Raw genomic sequence first — 18013 nt, 5'->3', positions numbered from 1 at the left:
TGAGGAGGTGACTTCATGTAAGGGTGCCGCAATGGAACTAAAGTTGCGAATAAATTTACGGTAAACATTTGCCAAACTGAGGAACCTTTGGACATCCTTCCGGCAACTGGGAACTGCCCAGTCCTGGACCGCAGCAATTTTAGCGGGATCCAAGCAGATCTCTCCCTCAGAAATGACAAAACCCAAAAAGCATACAGTGGATTGGTGAAATTCACATTTCTCTGCTTTCACATAAAGATCATTTTGAAGCAACGTTTTAAGCATGGCATGGACTTGCTGGGTGGGGGTCTCAACATCAGGGGAAAAAATGAGAATGTCATCTAAATATACAAAAAAACACTTGTTGAGGTACTCTCTTAAGACGTCATACACTAGGTTCTGAAAAATGGCAGGCACATTTGTGAGTCTGAACGGCATTACAAGATACTCTTAGTGGCCAGTCGGGGTGTTAAATGCGGTCTTCCATTCATCATCAGGGCAAATCCTCACCAAATGGTACGTGTTGCACAAATCCAGCTTAGTAAAAATCTTTGACCTAAGACCTTTGATCTAAGAGCCTGAAAGTAGAGGAGATTCGTGGCAGAGGGTGCCGATTCTTAATCGTGACATCATTGAGACCTCTGTAATCAATACAGGGGTGGAGGGATTTATTCTTTTTCTCTATGAAAAAAAGCCCACCCCTGCAGGTGAGGACGAGGGATGCATTAAGCTGGCTGTGAGACACTCCTCAATATATGTGTTCATCGCCACTTGTTCAGGCGCAGATAGAGAAAACAGCTCCCCCCCACTCGTGGTGTGGTGGTAGCGACTTAGCCTTAGCTTTGCTTAAGACTTCAGCGAGCTCATGGTAGCAGATTGCGACCCCTTATAGATCTGACTTATTACACTAGATGGGCAACAGGCTTGAGCAGACAGGAATTGTTACATCAATCAATCAATTCAATCAATTTTTTTATATAGCGCCAAATCACAACAAACAGTTGCCCCAAGGCGCTTTATATTGTAAGGCAAGGCCATACAATAATTATGTAAAACCCCAACGGTCAAAACGACCCCCTGTGAGCAAGCACTTGGCTACAGTGGGAAGGAAAAACTCCCTTTTAACAGGAAGAAACCTCCAGCAGAACCAGGCTCAGGGAGGGGCAGTCTTCTGCTGGGACTGGTTGGGGCTGAGGGAGAGAACCAGGAAAAAGACATGCTGTGGAGGGGAGCAGAGATCGATCACTAATGATTAAATGCAGAGTGGTGCATACAGAGCAAAAAGAGAAAGAAACAGTGCATCAAGGGAACCCCCCAGCAGTCTACGTCTATAGCAGCATAACTAAGGGATGGTTCAGGGTCACCTGATCCAGCCCTAACTATAAGCTTTAGCAAAAAGGAAAGTTTTAAGCCTAATCTTAAAAGTAGAGAGGGTGTCTGTCTCCCTGATCTGAATTGGGAGCTGGTTCCACAGGAGAGGAGCCTGAAAGCTGAAGGCTCTGCCTCCCATTCTACTATTACAAACCCTAGGAACTACAAGTAAGCCTGCAGTCTGAGAGCGAAGCGCTCTATTGGGGTGATATGGTACTACGAGGTCCCTAAGATAAGATGGGACCTGATTATTCAAAACCTTATAAGTAAGAAGAAGAATTTTAAATTCTATTCTAGAATTAACAGGAAGCCAATGAAGAGAGGCCAATATGGGTGAGATATGCTCTCTCCTTCTAGTCCCCGTCAGTACTCTAGCTGCAGCATTTTGAATTAACTGAAGGCTTTTTAGGGAACTTTTAGGACAACCTGATAATAATGAATTACAATAGTCCAGCCTAGAGGAAATAAATGCATGAATTAGTTTTTCAGCATCACTCTGAGACAAGACCTTTCTGATTTTAGAGATATTGCGTAAATGCAAAAAAGCAGTCCTACATATTTGTTTAATATGCGCTTTGAATGACATATCCTGATCAAAAATGACTCCAAGATTTCTCACAGTATTACTAGAGGTCAGGGTAATGCCATCCAGAGTAAGGATCTGGTTAGACACCATGTTTCTAAGATTTGTGGGGCCAAGTACAATAACTTCAGTTTTATCTGAGTTTAAAAGCAGGAAATTAGAGGTCATCCATGTCTTTATGTCTGTAAGACAATCCTGCAGTTTAGCTAATTGGTGTGTGTCCTCTGGCTTCATGGATAGATAAAGCTGGGTATCATCTGCGTAACAATGAAAATTTAAGCAATACCGTCTAATAATACTGCCTAAGGGAAGCATGTATAAAGTGAATAAAATTGGTCCTAGCACAGAACCTTGTGGAACTCCATAATTAACTTTAGTCTGTGAAGAAGATTCCCCATTTACATGAACAAATTGTAATCTATTAGACAAATATGATTCAAACCACCGCAGCGCAGTGCCTTTAATACCTATGGCATGCTCTAATCTCTGTAATAAAATTTTATGGTCAACAGTATCAAAAGCAGCACTGAGGTCTAACAGAACAAGCACAGAGATGAGTCCACTGTCCGAGGCCATAAGAAGATCATTTGTAACCTTCACTAATGCTGTTTCTGTACTATGATGAATTCTAAAACCTGACTGAAACTCTTCAAATAGACCATTCCTCTGCAGATGATCAGTTAGCTGTTTTACAACTACCCTTTCAAGAATTTTTGAGAGAAAAGGAAGGTTGGAGATTGGCCTATAATTAGCTAAGATAGCTGGGTCAAGTGATGGCTTTTTAAGTAATGGTTTAATTACTGCCACCTTAAAAGCCTGTGGTACATAGCCAACTAACAAAGATAGATTGATCATATTTAAGATCGAAGCATTAAATAATGGTAGGGCTTCCTTGAGCAGCCTGGTAGGAATGGGGTCTAATAAACATGTTGATGGTTTGGATGAAGTAACTAATGAGAATAACTCAGACAGAACAATCGGAGAGAAAGAGTCTAACCAAATACCGGCATCACTGAAAGCAGCCAAAGATAACGATACGTCTTTGGGATGGTTATGAGTAATTTTTTCTCTAATAGTTAAAATTTTGTTAGCAAAGAAAGTCATGAAGTCATTACTAGTTAAAGTTAATGGAATACTCAGCTCAATAGAGCTCTGACTCTTTGTCAGCCTGGCTACAGTGCTGAAAAGAAACCTGGGGTTGTTCTTATTTTCTTCAATTAGTGATGAGTAGAAAGATGTCCTAGCTTTACGGAGGGCTTTTTTATAGAGCAACAGACTCTTTTTCCAGGCTAAGTGAAGATCTTCTAAATTAGTGAGACGCCATTTCCTCTCCAACTTACGGGTTATCTGCTTTAAGCTACGAGTTTGTGAGTTATACCACGGAGTCAGACACTTCTGATTTAAAGCTCTCTTTTTCAGAGGAGCTACAGCATCCAAAGTTGTCTTCAATGAGGATGTAAAACTATTGACGAGATACTCTATCTCCCTTACAGAGTTTAGGTAGCTACTCTGCACTGTGTTGGTATATGGCATTAGAGAACATAAAGAAGGAATCATATCCTTAAACCTAGTTACAGCGCTTTCTGAAAGACTTCTAGTGTAATGAAACTTATTCCCCACTGCTGGGTAGTCCATCAGAGTAAATGTAAATGTTATTAAGAAATGATCAGACAGAAGGGAGTTTTCAGGGAATACTGTTAAGTCTTCTATTTCCATACCATAAGTCAGAACAAGATCTAAGATATGATTAAAGTGGTGGGTGGACTCATTTACTTTTTGAGCAAAGCCAATAGAGTCTAATAATAGATTAAATGCAGTGTTGAGGCTGTCATTCTCAGCATCTGTGTGGATGTTAAAATCGCCCACTATAATTATCTTATCTGAGCTAAGCACTAAGTCAGACAAAAGGTCTGAAAATTCACAGAGAAACTCACAGTAACGACCAGGTGGACGATAGATAATAACAAATAAAACTGGTTTTTGGGACTTCCAATTTGGATGGACAAGACTAAGAGACAAGCTTTCAAATGAATTAAAGCTCTGTCTGGGTTTTGGATTAATTAATAAGCTGGAATGGAAGATTGCTGCTAATCCTCCACCCCGGCCCGTGCTACGAGCATTCTGACAGTTAGTGTGACTCGGGGGTGTTGACTCATTTAAACTAACATATTCATCCTGCTGTAACCAGGTTTCTGTTAGGCAGAATAAATCAATATGTTGATCAATTATTATATCATTTACCAACAGGGACTTAGAAGAGAGAGACCTAATGTTTAATAGACCACATTTAACTGTTTTAGTCTGTGGTGCAGTTGAAGGTGCTATATTATTTTTTTCTTTTTGAATTTTTATGCTTAAATAGATTTTTGCTGGTTATTGGTAGTCTGGGAGCAGGCACCGTCTCTACGGGGATGGGGTAATGAGGGGATGGCAGGGGGGAGAGAAGCTGCAGAGAGGTGTGTAAGACTACAACTCTGCTTCCTGGTCCCAACCCTGGATAGTCACGGTTTGGAGGATTTAAGAAAATTGGCCAGATTTCTAGAAATGAGAGCTGCTCCATCCAAAGTGGGATGGATGCCGTCTCTCCTAACAAGACCAGGTTTTCCCCAGAAGCTTTGCCAATTATCTATGAAGCCCACCTCATTTTTTGGACACCACTCAGACAGCCAGCAATTCAAGGAGAACATGCGGCTAAACATGTCACTCCCGGTCCGATTGGGGAGGGGCCCAGAGAAAACTACAGAGTCCGACATTGTTTTTTCAAAGTTACACACCGATTTACATGCAGGTCCCCACGACTCTGTACTTCCCTGAGACCAGTTAGTTCGCTACTGGGTTTGTGGCATTGTAGCCAAAGGTGCCCCAGAATTACAGAGTGAGTCATTTTATCAAAAATATGGAAACTAATGTTTTCAGAATGATTATCCTGAATGGTCATACGCACAGACTGTATGCGGAACAAAATTTGGCCCAAATTGTGACCAACCACCGCATGAACCACCAGGGGGCATGAAAGCCGGTACAATTGAAGGTGTAGGGACCTGGTGAGAGAGGATAACATAAGATTAGAATGGGCTCCTAAATCAATAAACACAGGACAGAAGAGCGTAGTATAATCAGACTTAAGTTCTGCTGGCACCTAATTTTGAAAGGAGGAAGAGATTGTGCTCTGATTCATCCGCACTACCAGTCTCGGCCACACTGGGGCACCCCTGACAGGACAGAGTGTGATTACATGACCTGATTATCCACAGTAAGAGCAAAGCCCCTAAACATGCCGGCGCTCCCGCTCCTCATCGGAGAGATGTTCCTGTCCCACTTGCATGGGTTCCTCGGCAGCATAGGAGGAGGCCTGGACTCCAGGCTGGCTGGAGGTGAACGATCGGTCAGTCGAAGACACTACCCATGGAGCAGGATGGTGGCTGTTCTGGTGTGGACAGTCAAGGAGGCGGTGATCAGTTCGGACTGCCAGCGCAATGAGGTCATCAAGGTCTTCGGGCAGATCTACTGCAATGAGCTGACTCTGGATGCTGTTGTTCAGGCCCTGGAAAAACACATCCTGGAGTCCCATGGAATTCCACTCACTCTTCGCGGCCAATATGCGAAGGTCTATGGTGTAGTCAGCCACCCGGCGATTGCCTTGCTTAAGCCTCATCAGCAAGTGCACCGTCTTGTGCCCAGGAGAGGTGTGTTGGAATACCTGCTACAGGGAGGTGATGAAGGCTGTGAGGGAGGAGCAAGATAGCAACTTGTGGCTCCACTCAGCCGTGGCCCATGCTGCCACCAAGCCGGTCAGATGAGTGATCACGAATGCTATCTTCGCCCTTTCAGACGGAAACATTGGTGACATTAACTCAAAGTGTAACTCACACTGCGTGATGAATGGCTTTACATCCCTTGACTCTCCAGAAAACAGCTCAGGCCTAGAGAGTTGGTTACAGACATCAGAAACGGGTACGCGAGCCGGGGGGGCTGCTGAAGGTCCCAGATGTGGTGAGGTGATGGGAACTGTGTCGGTCGTAGCTTGACGCTTCATGGTAGACAGTAGCTGCTTCATCTGAGAGTTCATGGAAGCCATGAAGGAGTTGTTCCGCTTAGCTAGTTCGCTAATCCCGGAGTTCATGGCAGCAAGCTGGTCCTCCTGTTGAGCTAACTGTCGGCTGTGGTGGTGTACCGCCAACTGGAAAGCGGTCTGCGTCTGCTGCGTCCATAGTTGGCCAGATCGATCTATCAGGTTTGACTGGCAAGGCAGGCTGGACACAAATGCAAGGCACAGGTATACAGCTCAGTGGAGTTAAGACATTTACTGGAATCATTTGCTGGGGTTGGTACACAGAAAGGCAGTGCAGGAAGAGCAACAGTACAAAAAACATCAGGCTTAAGCGTGGGTGAGGTACACAGGCAGGTAGTCAAAAAACACGAAGAGGTAACAAGAGCAAGGCAAAAAACACACAAACTGAGCTGGAAGGAAGGCACAAGGCACATCGATCTGGCAAGAGACAAGAGCAAACAGTGAGGCTTATAAAGCACCCAGGTGATGAGCTGCAAATTAGGAACAGTTGTGAGGAAACCTCCAGAACCAGGGTGTGGCCAGACAGAGGGAAACACCCTCCACCAAGAACAAAGAGAGAGATACAAGAAAGAGCAGGACAGAGAAAACCCAAGCAAAAAGACAGAGCAAGAGAACAGACAACAACAACAAAACCAAACCAAACCAAAATAAGAATAAAACAGAACACATACCCGAACAAGTCCAAAGTCTGACAGTACCTCCCCCTCAGGGGCCCACCCCCGATGGGGGTCACTGCTCACACCAAAATGCTAATACATAGGGATATTAGCACTTGTAAACAAACAGTATTTTCAGACTGCTATTATCCCATCACAAAAAGTGCCTAATAGACCCTGATACCATGTGGTGCCCTGCTAACAACCAGACCTCCTACTTGTGCACAACAGCCTTAGTCAACAAGATGACATCACAGTGACACCATGCTATTTCTTGTTGTTCTTGTGTAGCACTAATGTGGCTAAAAACTACATTTAAACTTTTAATGTGGTGGTGTTTTTTTTCTTGTTTTGAATGCAGCTGTGGTGTGTGAGGTGTCAAACCAAATGTAGACCATTCAGAATAAACTGCTGTATAAGTGAGAGCTATGTTTAGTGAATGCATTATACACCAGGAGACCTGGGGTCTCAGGCACAAAGGTTGCATGCACACAAAAATGTGGCATACGCCTGTCTTCATGCAAACGTCCAGATGTATCAAAAGTGAAATGACTGTAGAAATGTGCAGGGCCCATTTCTACAGCTATTGTTCCTTTGGCAACACTTAGAGGTGAGGCTGGTAAACTGTTAATAATGTGAAAACAAGAAGTCATCACATTGATGTGCACACCAGTGAGTAAACAGTTTATTTGTTTAATTGTCCCAAATGAAAACCAGCACAGGCACATTTGGGCATGTGCACGTTCAAATATGGTTTTGTTCATTTATTTATTTTGTTTTGCTGGTGAAACTAGAGCTGCAGAGCTTCCTGACAACCTCCCGATTGTCTCCCTGTGTTCAGTATTTGTCAATAAACACATGCGTAAATTTGTGAATGTCACATAGTATTAGCTGTGGCGTAGCTCAGCATTCATTGAAAATGTGGTTCATTTAAGTGATCTGACCCCAGTCATCAGCCACATTCTTAGCGAGTAGCTTATTTACATTTTACACAATGTCCCAACTTCATTGGAATTGGGGTTGTAGCACAACAATTTACAGTCTTAACGACCAGCCCAGCAATCGCTACAATATTCATCCCGGTTGACGGGGTACCAAATACAACATCACTACGTGTCTCCACTTCATCTCTAGCTCAGACTTGGTAAAGTTTCTTTTCTTTCCTTTTTTCATGTTGAATGATCAGACAGAGAGGGGAATCCCAGGTCCCATGGCATATCTAAATTAAGTTGCATATTTAAATGGGGGCATGAAATGTTACTTCTGCATGTGTACTTAATTTCACATTGATTGGGATATACAAAAGCAACATGCTTGGATCCATGCGTACGCACACTTTGATACATCTGAATTTTTTTGTGTGTACGATAGTTTCTGGGTTTTAGCGAATACCATGTTTCAGTAGAAAATCCATGCAAGTCTTTGTAAATGAAGCCCCTGGAGTTTTTTAGTGAAATGAAAGACTAAAATGACTCAGGATTAAATGGATTCTGCAATACATTACATTTTCATACTAATTCACACCATTTGACTCAAAAGGAACTCATTATGGTGCATTCATCCAGCAAGGCTCAAAATGCCACTGTTAATTTTTTCCCTTAAAAGTTGACATGAACAGAGACATAGTGATAATGATGTCATGCTGTGTCTTGTTGGGCAGTTCTATGTGATGCTGGTATAATTTACTCGTCGCTGTGATCATCCATGTTCCCCGCCATGTGCAGTAGCAAGATGCCATCGTGTGCATGCGTAGAATAATAGGAACTGGAAGTACAAGTCATGAGTGTCAATCACCCAGCTCCTTCATCTGAGGGAGGTGTTCACGGAGGTCTCACAGACTGGGAGCGAGCCCACATGGCATTACCCCTTAACACATGTGAATGTCATAATCACTTATCCATGATTGTCGATGTCAAGCTTTGATGGTCATTGCAGAGCAGTAAAGTCAACAACTCTTTGCAACCCATACTATCTACACACTTAAAAGTATCAAAGGTTAAATTATGTTACAACGTTGGTTATAAATGTTATGACTGTACCATGCTATTTCCTTATTTTTGTGTCTTGCAAATCACAGATGAAATCACAAGAAGGATATGTCCTACTGTTTGCTGAAGCTGGCGAATGCGTCTCAGCGCTGCCCTCTGTTGTTGCACATTGGCAATACGGCGATGACGTCGGTGCCTCCTCAGCTGGTTGCTGAGGTGCTCAACACAGTCGATCTCTGCCTGAGGACGAGCTTTGCCCTGACAGATAACAGCAAAGGAAACAGTGTTTCTTCTCACACATAACAGAGGTCACGTCTTCTGTTCTTAAATGTTTTCAAACGATACAATTTTACAGCCTTTAGTCAAGATAACTGCTGGATACAAAATCTCCTTTGTGATAGTTATGTCATTTATGTGGTTCATCTCTCTGCTTGTCTCAAGAGGGTTCACGCTTCAAAATTACAATATTTTACAACAACATTTATTGCTGCTGGCGAGGATTCATTCTGCATAACATGTTAATTCCAAAAGAAGACTGCGCAGAACAAAATACTACACTGAAACAGTGTGTTTTTCTTTGTGTTGCATTGTAGGGGTGAGAACACTTGGTGCAGTGGTATTTGTGCCACTTTGTGGCGTTTTTTGAGTCACATTAGCTGTGGAGTTTGAACTCTGCACAGAAATTCTGCATCGGTCCTTCATATCTCTGCAGTGCGTGCAAACAAGTTCACTTGCAGAAATTATTTCACAGTGAACCTCTTACCACTGAAACACTTCCAAAATGTTTTTATATTGACAAACTCTACAGTCTACATTTTGACTTGGAACCGTGAAGTCTATCTATCAGTGTTTGCAGTAAGATACAACACATTTTCGGGGATACTGAGTTAAAGTTGTTTGTGCGTTTGCCACACGTCAGTCTGATGTCAAAAGGATTGCTTGCTAAATAAAATGGTTGCAAGTATTTTAGTGTGTTTCCTGTAGCATTATGTTAATTTTCAGTTTATCTGGTAAACAAGCCACAATAACTTTAAACCAGTGTAAAATTTCCAAATTGGATTTTTTTTTTATACTGGGGTCCTAAAACCTGATCATAATGTATCAATCATGTAAGTTTGGAACCATGTGTTGGTGCAGCATTTAACTGCATCCACCATAACAACAAAACTCCCTGGGTGTACCAGTTTTCCGTTTAAAAGACACTGCATCAATCTCAAAACTTTAGATTCAATTAAGTTCAAGTAAAATTAGAGTACCATTCCTTTAGCCATCAAACATTGTGGGGGTAGTGTAGCCAAAGTTCAAGCAAGACACAACCCGAGGCAAAATGACACAATGGAGACAATCAAGCATGATAGCAGCATGTTTTGGGTGTCCCAAAAAATATGCGACATTTTATCAGCAAAGAAAATGGTCAAAGCATATGTCTAGGAAATAAATTTATGGCTGGATAGAAAGCTGAAAGGTTGAAGTTTTTCATACCAATGTCAATATTGGCCCTGCATTTTGTCAGTCTAGCATAAAGTCACTGCACCTGTTTGACACTCTTGGTCTGGTGCCAAAACTCAATCATTTTTGTTTGTTGTAGTATGGTTAATCTTGGCATTTTCCTGAGTCTTTTTTGGCATCAACATAAACTTCAGGGTCTCTGCAAGTAAAAAAGAAACATAAGTGATTAAGTTTGTAGCATTTAAGGGTCAAACTGAGTGTTTTAAATGTTGTATATTTTTTGGGACACCCTATATACAACCCCTGGCAAAAATTATGGAATCACCGGCCTCAGAGGATGTTCATTCAGTTGTTTAATTTTGTAGAAAAAAAGCAGATCACAGACATGACACAAAACTAAAGTCATTTCAAATGGCAACTTTCTGGCTTTAAGAAACACTATAAGAAATCAAGAAAAAAAGATTGTGGCAGTCAGTAACGGTTACTTTTTTAGACCAAGCAGAGGAAAAAAAATATGGAATCACTCATCCCCCAAATTAACACCTGCATCAAATCAGATCTGCTCATTGACATTGACCCTATGCCATGACATTGACCCTATGTGTCTTTTTGCTAAGGAATGTTTTTGCAGTTTTTGCTCTATGGCAAGATGCATTATCATCTTGAAAAATGATTTCATCATCCCCAAACATCCTTTCAATTGTCCAAAATATCAACATAAACTTGTGCATTTATTGATGATGTAATGACAGCCATCTCCCCAGTGCCTTTACCTGACATGCAGCCCCATATCATCAATGACTGTGGAAATTTACATGTTCTCTTCAGGCAGTCATCTTTATAAATCTCATTGGAAAGGCACCAAACAAAAGTTCCAGCATCATCACCTTGCCCAATGCAGATTCGAGATTCATCACTGAATATGACTTTCATCCAGTCATCCACAGTCCACAATTGTTTTTCCTTAGCCCATTGTAACCTTGTTTTTTTCTGTTTAGGTGTTAATGATGCCTTTCGTTTAGCTTTTCTGCATGTAAATCCCATTTCCTTTAGGCGGTTTCTTACAGTTCGGTCACAGACGTTGACTTCAGTTTCCTCCCATTCGTTCCTCATTTGTTTTGTTGTACATTTTTCGATTTTTGAGACATATTACTTTAAGTTTTCTGTCTTGACGCTTTGTTGTCTTCCTTGGTCTACCAGTATGTTTGCCTTTAACAACCTTCCCATGTTGTTTGTATTTGGTCCAGAGTTTAGACACAGCTGACTGTGAACAACCAACATCTTTTGCAACATTGCGTGATGATTTACTCTCTTTTAAGAGTTTGATAATCCTCTCCTTTGTTTCAATTGACATCTCTCGTGTTGGAGCCATGATTCATGTCAGTCCACTTGGTGCAACAGCTCTCCAAGGTGTGTTCACTCCTTTTTAGATGCAGACTAACAAGCAGATCTGATATGATGCAGGTGTTAGTTTTAGGGATGAAAATGTACAGGGTGATTCCATAATTTTTTCCTCAGAATTGAGTGATTCCATATTTTTTTCCTCTGCTTGGTCTAAAAAAGTAACCGTTACTGACTGCCACAATCTTTTTTTCTTGATTTCTTATAGTGTTTCTTAAAGCCAGAAAGTTGCCATTTGAAATGACTTTAGTTTTGTGTCATGTCTGTGATCTGCTTTTTTTCTACAAAATTAAACAACTGAATGAACATCCTCCGAGGCCGGTGATTCCATAATTTTTGCCAGGGGTTGTATAGTGCATTTGGAAATTATTCAAAGCGCTTCACTTTTTCCACATTTTGTTATGTTACAGCCTTATTCCAAAATTGAGTAAATTCATTTTTCCCCCTTAAAATTCTACTCACAAAACCCCATAATGACAACATTAACATTTTGTTTTTTAAATTTTTGCAAATTTATTAAAAATAAAAAACTCAGAAATCACGTGTACATAAGTATTCACACCTTTTGCTCAATACTTTGTTGATGCACCTTTGGCAGCAAATACAGTTTCAAGTCTTCTTGAATATGATGCCACAAGCTTGGCACACCTATCTTTGGGGAGTTTTGCCCATTCCTCTTTGCAGCACCTCTCAAGCTCCATCAGGTTGGATGGGGAGCGTCGGTGCACAGCCATTTTCACATCTCTCCAGAGATGTTCAATCAGATTCAGGTCTGGGCTCTGGCTGGGCCACTCAAGGACATTCACAGAGTTGTTCTGAAGCCACTCCTTTGATATCTTGACTATGTGCTTAGAGTCATTGTCCTACTGAAAAATGTTGCTCCAGCCTGAGGTCAAGAGCGCTCTGGAGCAGCTTTTCATCCAGGATGTCTCCGTACATTGCTGCATTCATCTTCCCCTCAAACCTGACTAGTCTCCCAGTTCCTGCCACTGAAATCCCCACAGTATGATGCTGCCACCACCATGCTTCATTTTAGGGATGGTGCCTGGTTTCCTCCAAACATATGACACCTGGCATTCATGCTAATGCGTTCAATCTTTGTCTCATCACACCAGAGAATTTTGTCATGGTCTGAGAGTCCTCCAGGTGCTTTTACGCAAACTCCAGGTGGGCTGCCATGTGCCTTTTACAAAAGGAGTGGCTTCTGTCTGGCCACTCAACCATACAGACCTGATTGATGGATTGCTGCAGAAATGGTTGTCCTTCTGGAAGGCTTTCCTCTCTCTACAGAGGAATGCTGGAGCTCTGACAGAGTGACCATCATGTTCTTGGTCACCTTGGTCACTTTTTTAAAAATAAACAAATATATAAAGCCTGCAGCCATTCTTACATTTTGTCAAAATTAAGGTTTTTCTTAAGGACCCCTCTTGCAATGAGTATCAACATTATACAAATTACATACTTAATTAGCACAAGAGACAAGAACTCAGGAAAACAGTTTTAACAAAGGCTTCCCAAAAGATGGTCCACAAGAGCCTAAGGCAGAGTTCACATCCAGCCAGTGTTTACTAACATGAAATGACAGTGACTTGCTACTTACTGTCAACAGAGGGCAGGAGAGGGCTAAACAAAGATAACTTGCATGGTCCATCCAAGAAGTAATAAAAAAAAAAACATGGTGAACCAAGAAAGGCAAGAATACGAGCACTGCACTTCAAAAGAAACAAATACTTTTTGCTGGAAACCTCCAGGTTTTACTTGGATGAAAAAAGTGAATGGCTGAATATCCGGTGGATGGAACTGACGGCATCCTAATTATGGCATAACTAAAGATAACACATATCTGGTGGAGATCCAGATCTGGTGGAGGTCAAGCACACATGTGCCTTAGTGTTGCGGATCCACGTTGGTGGAAAAGGCCAAAGGAACACCCACGTTTTCACCTGGCTGAGGCTGATAGAGAGTTACTTTCAAGAGCTGGCAATGGACCATTTGCCTGCCTGGGTAGTTGCCATTCCTCCCTGGGTTGACCCAAAGCATTTCCGTAGCATGGAATTGTGTGCAGCATAAGCGCAAGTTCTAAGACCTTGTCTGACCTGAAAACACTGCCCAAACAACATAATCATAACATATTGTCAGTTGTTTTGTTTTCAATGAGATAATGACAAAAAAAAAACAATAATAATAATAATTCTGTCACCACAATCTGTGAAAGCAACACCCTGCACACTGCAATGGCACATGCCACCAAAAGCTAAACATTTTTTCTATTTGCTGCCACTACAAGGACAAAATGAATGCTGATTTATCATCAACAATGGTCAAAAATAGCCTGAAAGTATGAATTCTCAATGCAAAGGCACATGATTTTGTGTCAAACAGGAATAACTTGTATGAAATTGCAAAGATGTAACACAAAAAAAGTTGATACTTTCAACAGCAGAGCCAGTGCCTCCTCTTTTAATGTAAAGCTGGGTGAAACATTCAAATACTGCTATGTCTTTGAAATAAGTCATGGTTTGATCTAACACCCTCCCTTTATTTGTGGAAAAAGCAATGAATGCAAAAAAGACATGGATTTTACATATACGTAGTATCCTGGGGCCGAATGATGAATGACATGTAAACTCTCCTGGTATGGATTCTCTTTAGAGCAATTGTTACTGCAAGAGCACTGAGCAGAGTTTAGCTTTATGGGAATTTGGCTGCATTTTGTTTTCCCTTGGCTGCAGAGAGAATGTTTCAGTCAGAGCGACTGACAAAGTGATGAGACAGAGAGCAAGGCGACCAGGGAATGTGATCGTCTCCACAAAACTATTAATCAGACAAACAAAACATGATTTTGGGATTGTTTCACTGTGGTTAAGCTGCAAAATAAAAATAAACATGGACATACCACAGTAAAAGCTTATTCCTTCTGTCTTTTGGTGGCTGCGCTAGTGTGTGTGTGCGCTAGTGTGTGTGTGCAGATTGTTTTGGTCTGGCTTGGCAATTGACAACCTCTCTCAAATTAATAAATTACTCTTAAATAAAAGTGATTTTATTATGTTCAAATTTTATTTTAGATTTATAATAAACATTTTCTATAACATATAATACATTTAGTGGAAATCATATTTTTGGCCCATGGCCCTTGATTTTAATTCACAGCCACAGGAAAGAATTTGGACACCTTCATTTTTAAGAGGAAAAATAAATAAAAAGAACAGATTGATAAGGTCCCCCAGGACAGAGCTTGTTGCATTTGCATTATCACAAGTACAAAAAGAATAAACTGTAAGTTCCATGAAATATGCATGATTTGTGATAAACTGACAAGCCATGCTGTCTGTCTGTGGGACAAACCGTGTGTGAATAAAAGATAAAGAAAATAGTTTTCAATAAAATGCCTCACTCGAACAACTTCCTTTTTATTTTAATGTATTATACAATATAATAATGGGACTCATTTGTGAACTGTTCTTACAAACAAATTTGTTCCTAAGTCCTACTTACAAAGTTTTTATGAAGATCGTGGCATTCATGAATATTTTCCTATCCACGATTTGTTCTTAGGAAAGAACAAATCCTATGAACACTCAGGAGTATTCTTACCCACATTTCAGTGCCAACATATTGTCACATTGGTTGCCTTTTCCTGCTTATGTGAAGGTCATTAAAATATGATATTGCAGTGATATGACCGTGATATCTCTCTTCATGATTATACGTTATGTTTTGGTAATTTACAGACAGTAGTGGGCACAGCTAACCAAAAGGTTAGCTTTGATAACCGCTAATCTGCGAACTGAAAAGTTACTGTAACTTTTATAACAATAAACCGATAAACTGAAAAAAAATTAGTGGAAGCTACAGATAACCACTAACTGCTAACTTTTGGTATTGACTCTGGTACACTATCAGCTACTGACAAGCCAGTTTTGAGTTTAAGCACTGCCTGCGCTTCTGAGTAGAATCAAAGGTGATCACAAACCCAACACAAACAATGAGCCAGAGCTTCTGTCTTCTGCCCCCTGCTTTAAGGAAGAGTCATTTACGTTCAACATAAAGTCCCCCAGACGTGCGGAAAAAGGCATTAAAGGCAAAGCAGGTTTGACTCAGGGTTTGATTTAAAAACCAACCTAATTCCAGCCATTTTATTGATTTTAACGTCAACTCTGTCATTTTCACAAATTGAAAATATCACAAATATCTTTTAGTTTTAAATTAATAAACTAATTCTGAAGGATTGAGCATTACAACTCAGAGATGCCAAAAGGAATTATGGGAAAATGAGCCTCCTCATCACTGGTTGGCTGTTTATTTATTTCTAAAAAAAAACCCAACAAAGTTACTGTAACATGTGTGTTGGTTTTTACAAATAAATGTGTTTTGGTAAATCTGTAATTTGTTTTTCATTTGTAAAAAAAGCATTTGCCAAACTGAAAATTCTGTTTGCTAAGTGCGATTCATGGTGATGTTCTATGCATTTGGGGTAAAAAAAAAATCCATAGAACACAACCATCTACTGGATGGGAGTGTAAATAGCATCTAACTGTCACATGGTCGCCATTCAGTGAACTGAATCAATTAATAGTCTCTGATTCCCTCCCCTCCCGGGGTAATGATGAGGCGTTTAGCAGGCTGACATCATTACATAGGTGGCTGATGCAATTTTGTAGACAGCAAGGCTTTAGTTTATTGATAACTGGCCTTTGTTCTGGGGGCCGCTGTGGCTTGCTGATGCCGGACAGCTTTCAACCTACTGCAGAAGGCGTCACCATCTTGTATGCGAACATAAATAGAGCTCTACAGGGAGGGTAACATTAGGACTTTACAGCAGGCCACGGAGCAGGTGATTAGAGACCCTGCAAGGCTTATGACAAATGTGGATGTGGAATCCATTATCTTAGCAGGGAAATTAATGCATAAAATCCACTATGATGATAGTGCAGTTTATGTGGCAAATGTAAACCTACTTCCAGGCATCTGAAATATGCTACTCTGGAACCACCCCTAAATCCAAACAGTCCAACTGTCAACCCCACTGAGGTCCTTAGCCTGGGTCTCATGAACATAAGATCACTGTCCTCAAAGTCATTGTTAATTAATGATCTAATTATGGATCATCACTTAGATATGATTGGGTTATGTGAAACGTGGATTGTACCTACAGCTCCCCTTAAATGAGGCCTGCCCACCGGCGTATACATTTAGTCACATCCCTTGTGATGCGAAGCAAGGCGGGGGTGTTGCTCTTATTTATAAATCTAGGTTTAGTTTATTAGCTATTGGGGGTCACAAATATAACTCATTTGAACATCTGATTCTCCACTCTGCCCACGATGCTACGTATTGTCAAGGTCAGAAGAATAAAAATCAGCCATATTATTTTGTCACTGTATATAGGCCCCCTGGCACCATACTCTGAATTCTTAGATGAATTTGGTGAGTTCATCTCTGACTTGTTGACCAGTGCAGATAATATTCTGATCACTGGTGATTTCAACATTCATATAAATAAGCCTTCTGATCCCCGTTGCAAATCATTTATGGAAATTATGGATGCATTGGGATTCCAGCAATGCATTCAGCATTTGACGTACATTAATGGAAATACCCTGGATTTGGTTCTCGCATGTGGTATTGCTGTCACAAATATTGACATCATGACTCTTGCATCGGTGGTCTCTGACCACTCACTTATTAGGTTTACAGTTTCGCTGCTGTGTTTAGTGGAACAAGAACCCTATTTATCACTGCGGCAACACATCAACTGCTCAACTACAACTGAACTCGAAGCTAGACTGCCTGATATCTTAGCTTCACATATGGAAAATTGCCAATCAGTAGACAGTCATGTGGATAGTTTAAACTCAGCGCTAAAAACTACACTTCACATGATTGCACCACTTATATTAAAACCACACCCCTCCCCCAAAACACAGTCACCTTGGTTCAATGATTACTTGAGTGTGACCTCAAGCACAAGGCTAGAGGTCTAGAACGGAAATGGCGTAGTTCAAAGTTAGAAGTATTCCACATCGCATGGTGTGATGCTGTCTTAGACTATACGTAAGCATGCACTACTGGCTACAAAGCGGACTTATTACTCTGATTTGATCAACAAAACCAAGCATAACTCAAAGTTCTTGTTTGACACGGTGGCAACACTTATTGACAACCACCTGTGAGTCGCTCTCCTTTTACACCACAAGATGTCTTGGATTACTTAGAGAAGAAAATAGACAACATTAGGTTAAACATATCCCAGCATGCCTTAACCCAGCCACCACACCCTGCTATTGAGGTGGATGCCATTACTGAAGTATTACCTAGATTTACAGAATTTGATAGTATCTCACTAGGCGTGCTGATGAAACTCGTAACCTCTACAAAAAGCACTACCTGCTTATTTGATCCCATACCAACAAAACTGTTTAAGGACCTGTGGCCCACTCTTGGGCTGACTGTGCTGGAAATTATTAATCTCTCTTTAACCTCTGGATCTATTCCTAAATGTTTAAAACCTGCA

At 41.0% G+C, this 18013-nt stretch overlaps 1 protein-coding gene across 4 annotated transcripts in view; it reads right to left on the bottom strand.

Moving 5' to 3' along the window:
• lamb2l (laminin, beta 2-like) overlaps positions 1 to 18013 on the bottom strand; it is a 236893-nt gene that overhangs the window by 67979 nt on the left and 150901 nt on the right. For all 4 annotated transcript variants that reach the window (XM_034172150.1, XM_034172153.1, XM_034172152.1 and 1 more), the window contains one exon: positions 8767 to 8907. In XM_034172150.1, coding sequence (XP_034028041.1) covers positions 8767 to 8907 — 141 coding nt within the window. The remainder of the gene's footprint in view (positions 1 to 8766; positions 8908 to 18013) is intronic.

Source organism: Thalassophryne amazonica, chromosome 6, assembly GCF_902500255.1.
Source record: "Thalassophryne amazonica chromosome 6, fThaAma1.1, whole genome shotgun sequence".
Classification (NCBI taxonomy): Eukaryota; Metazoa; Chordata; class Actinopteri; order Batrachoidiformes; family Batrachoididae; genus Thalassophryne; species Thalassophryne amazonica.
Note: the sequence above shows the minus strand (reverse complement) of the source record. Positions and strands in the feature narration are given on the sequence as shown.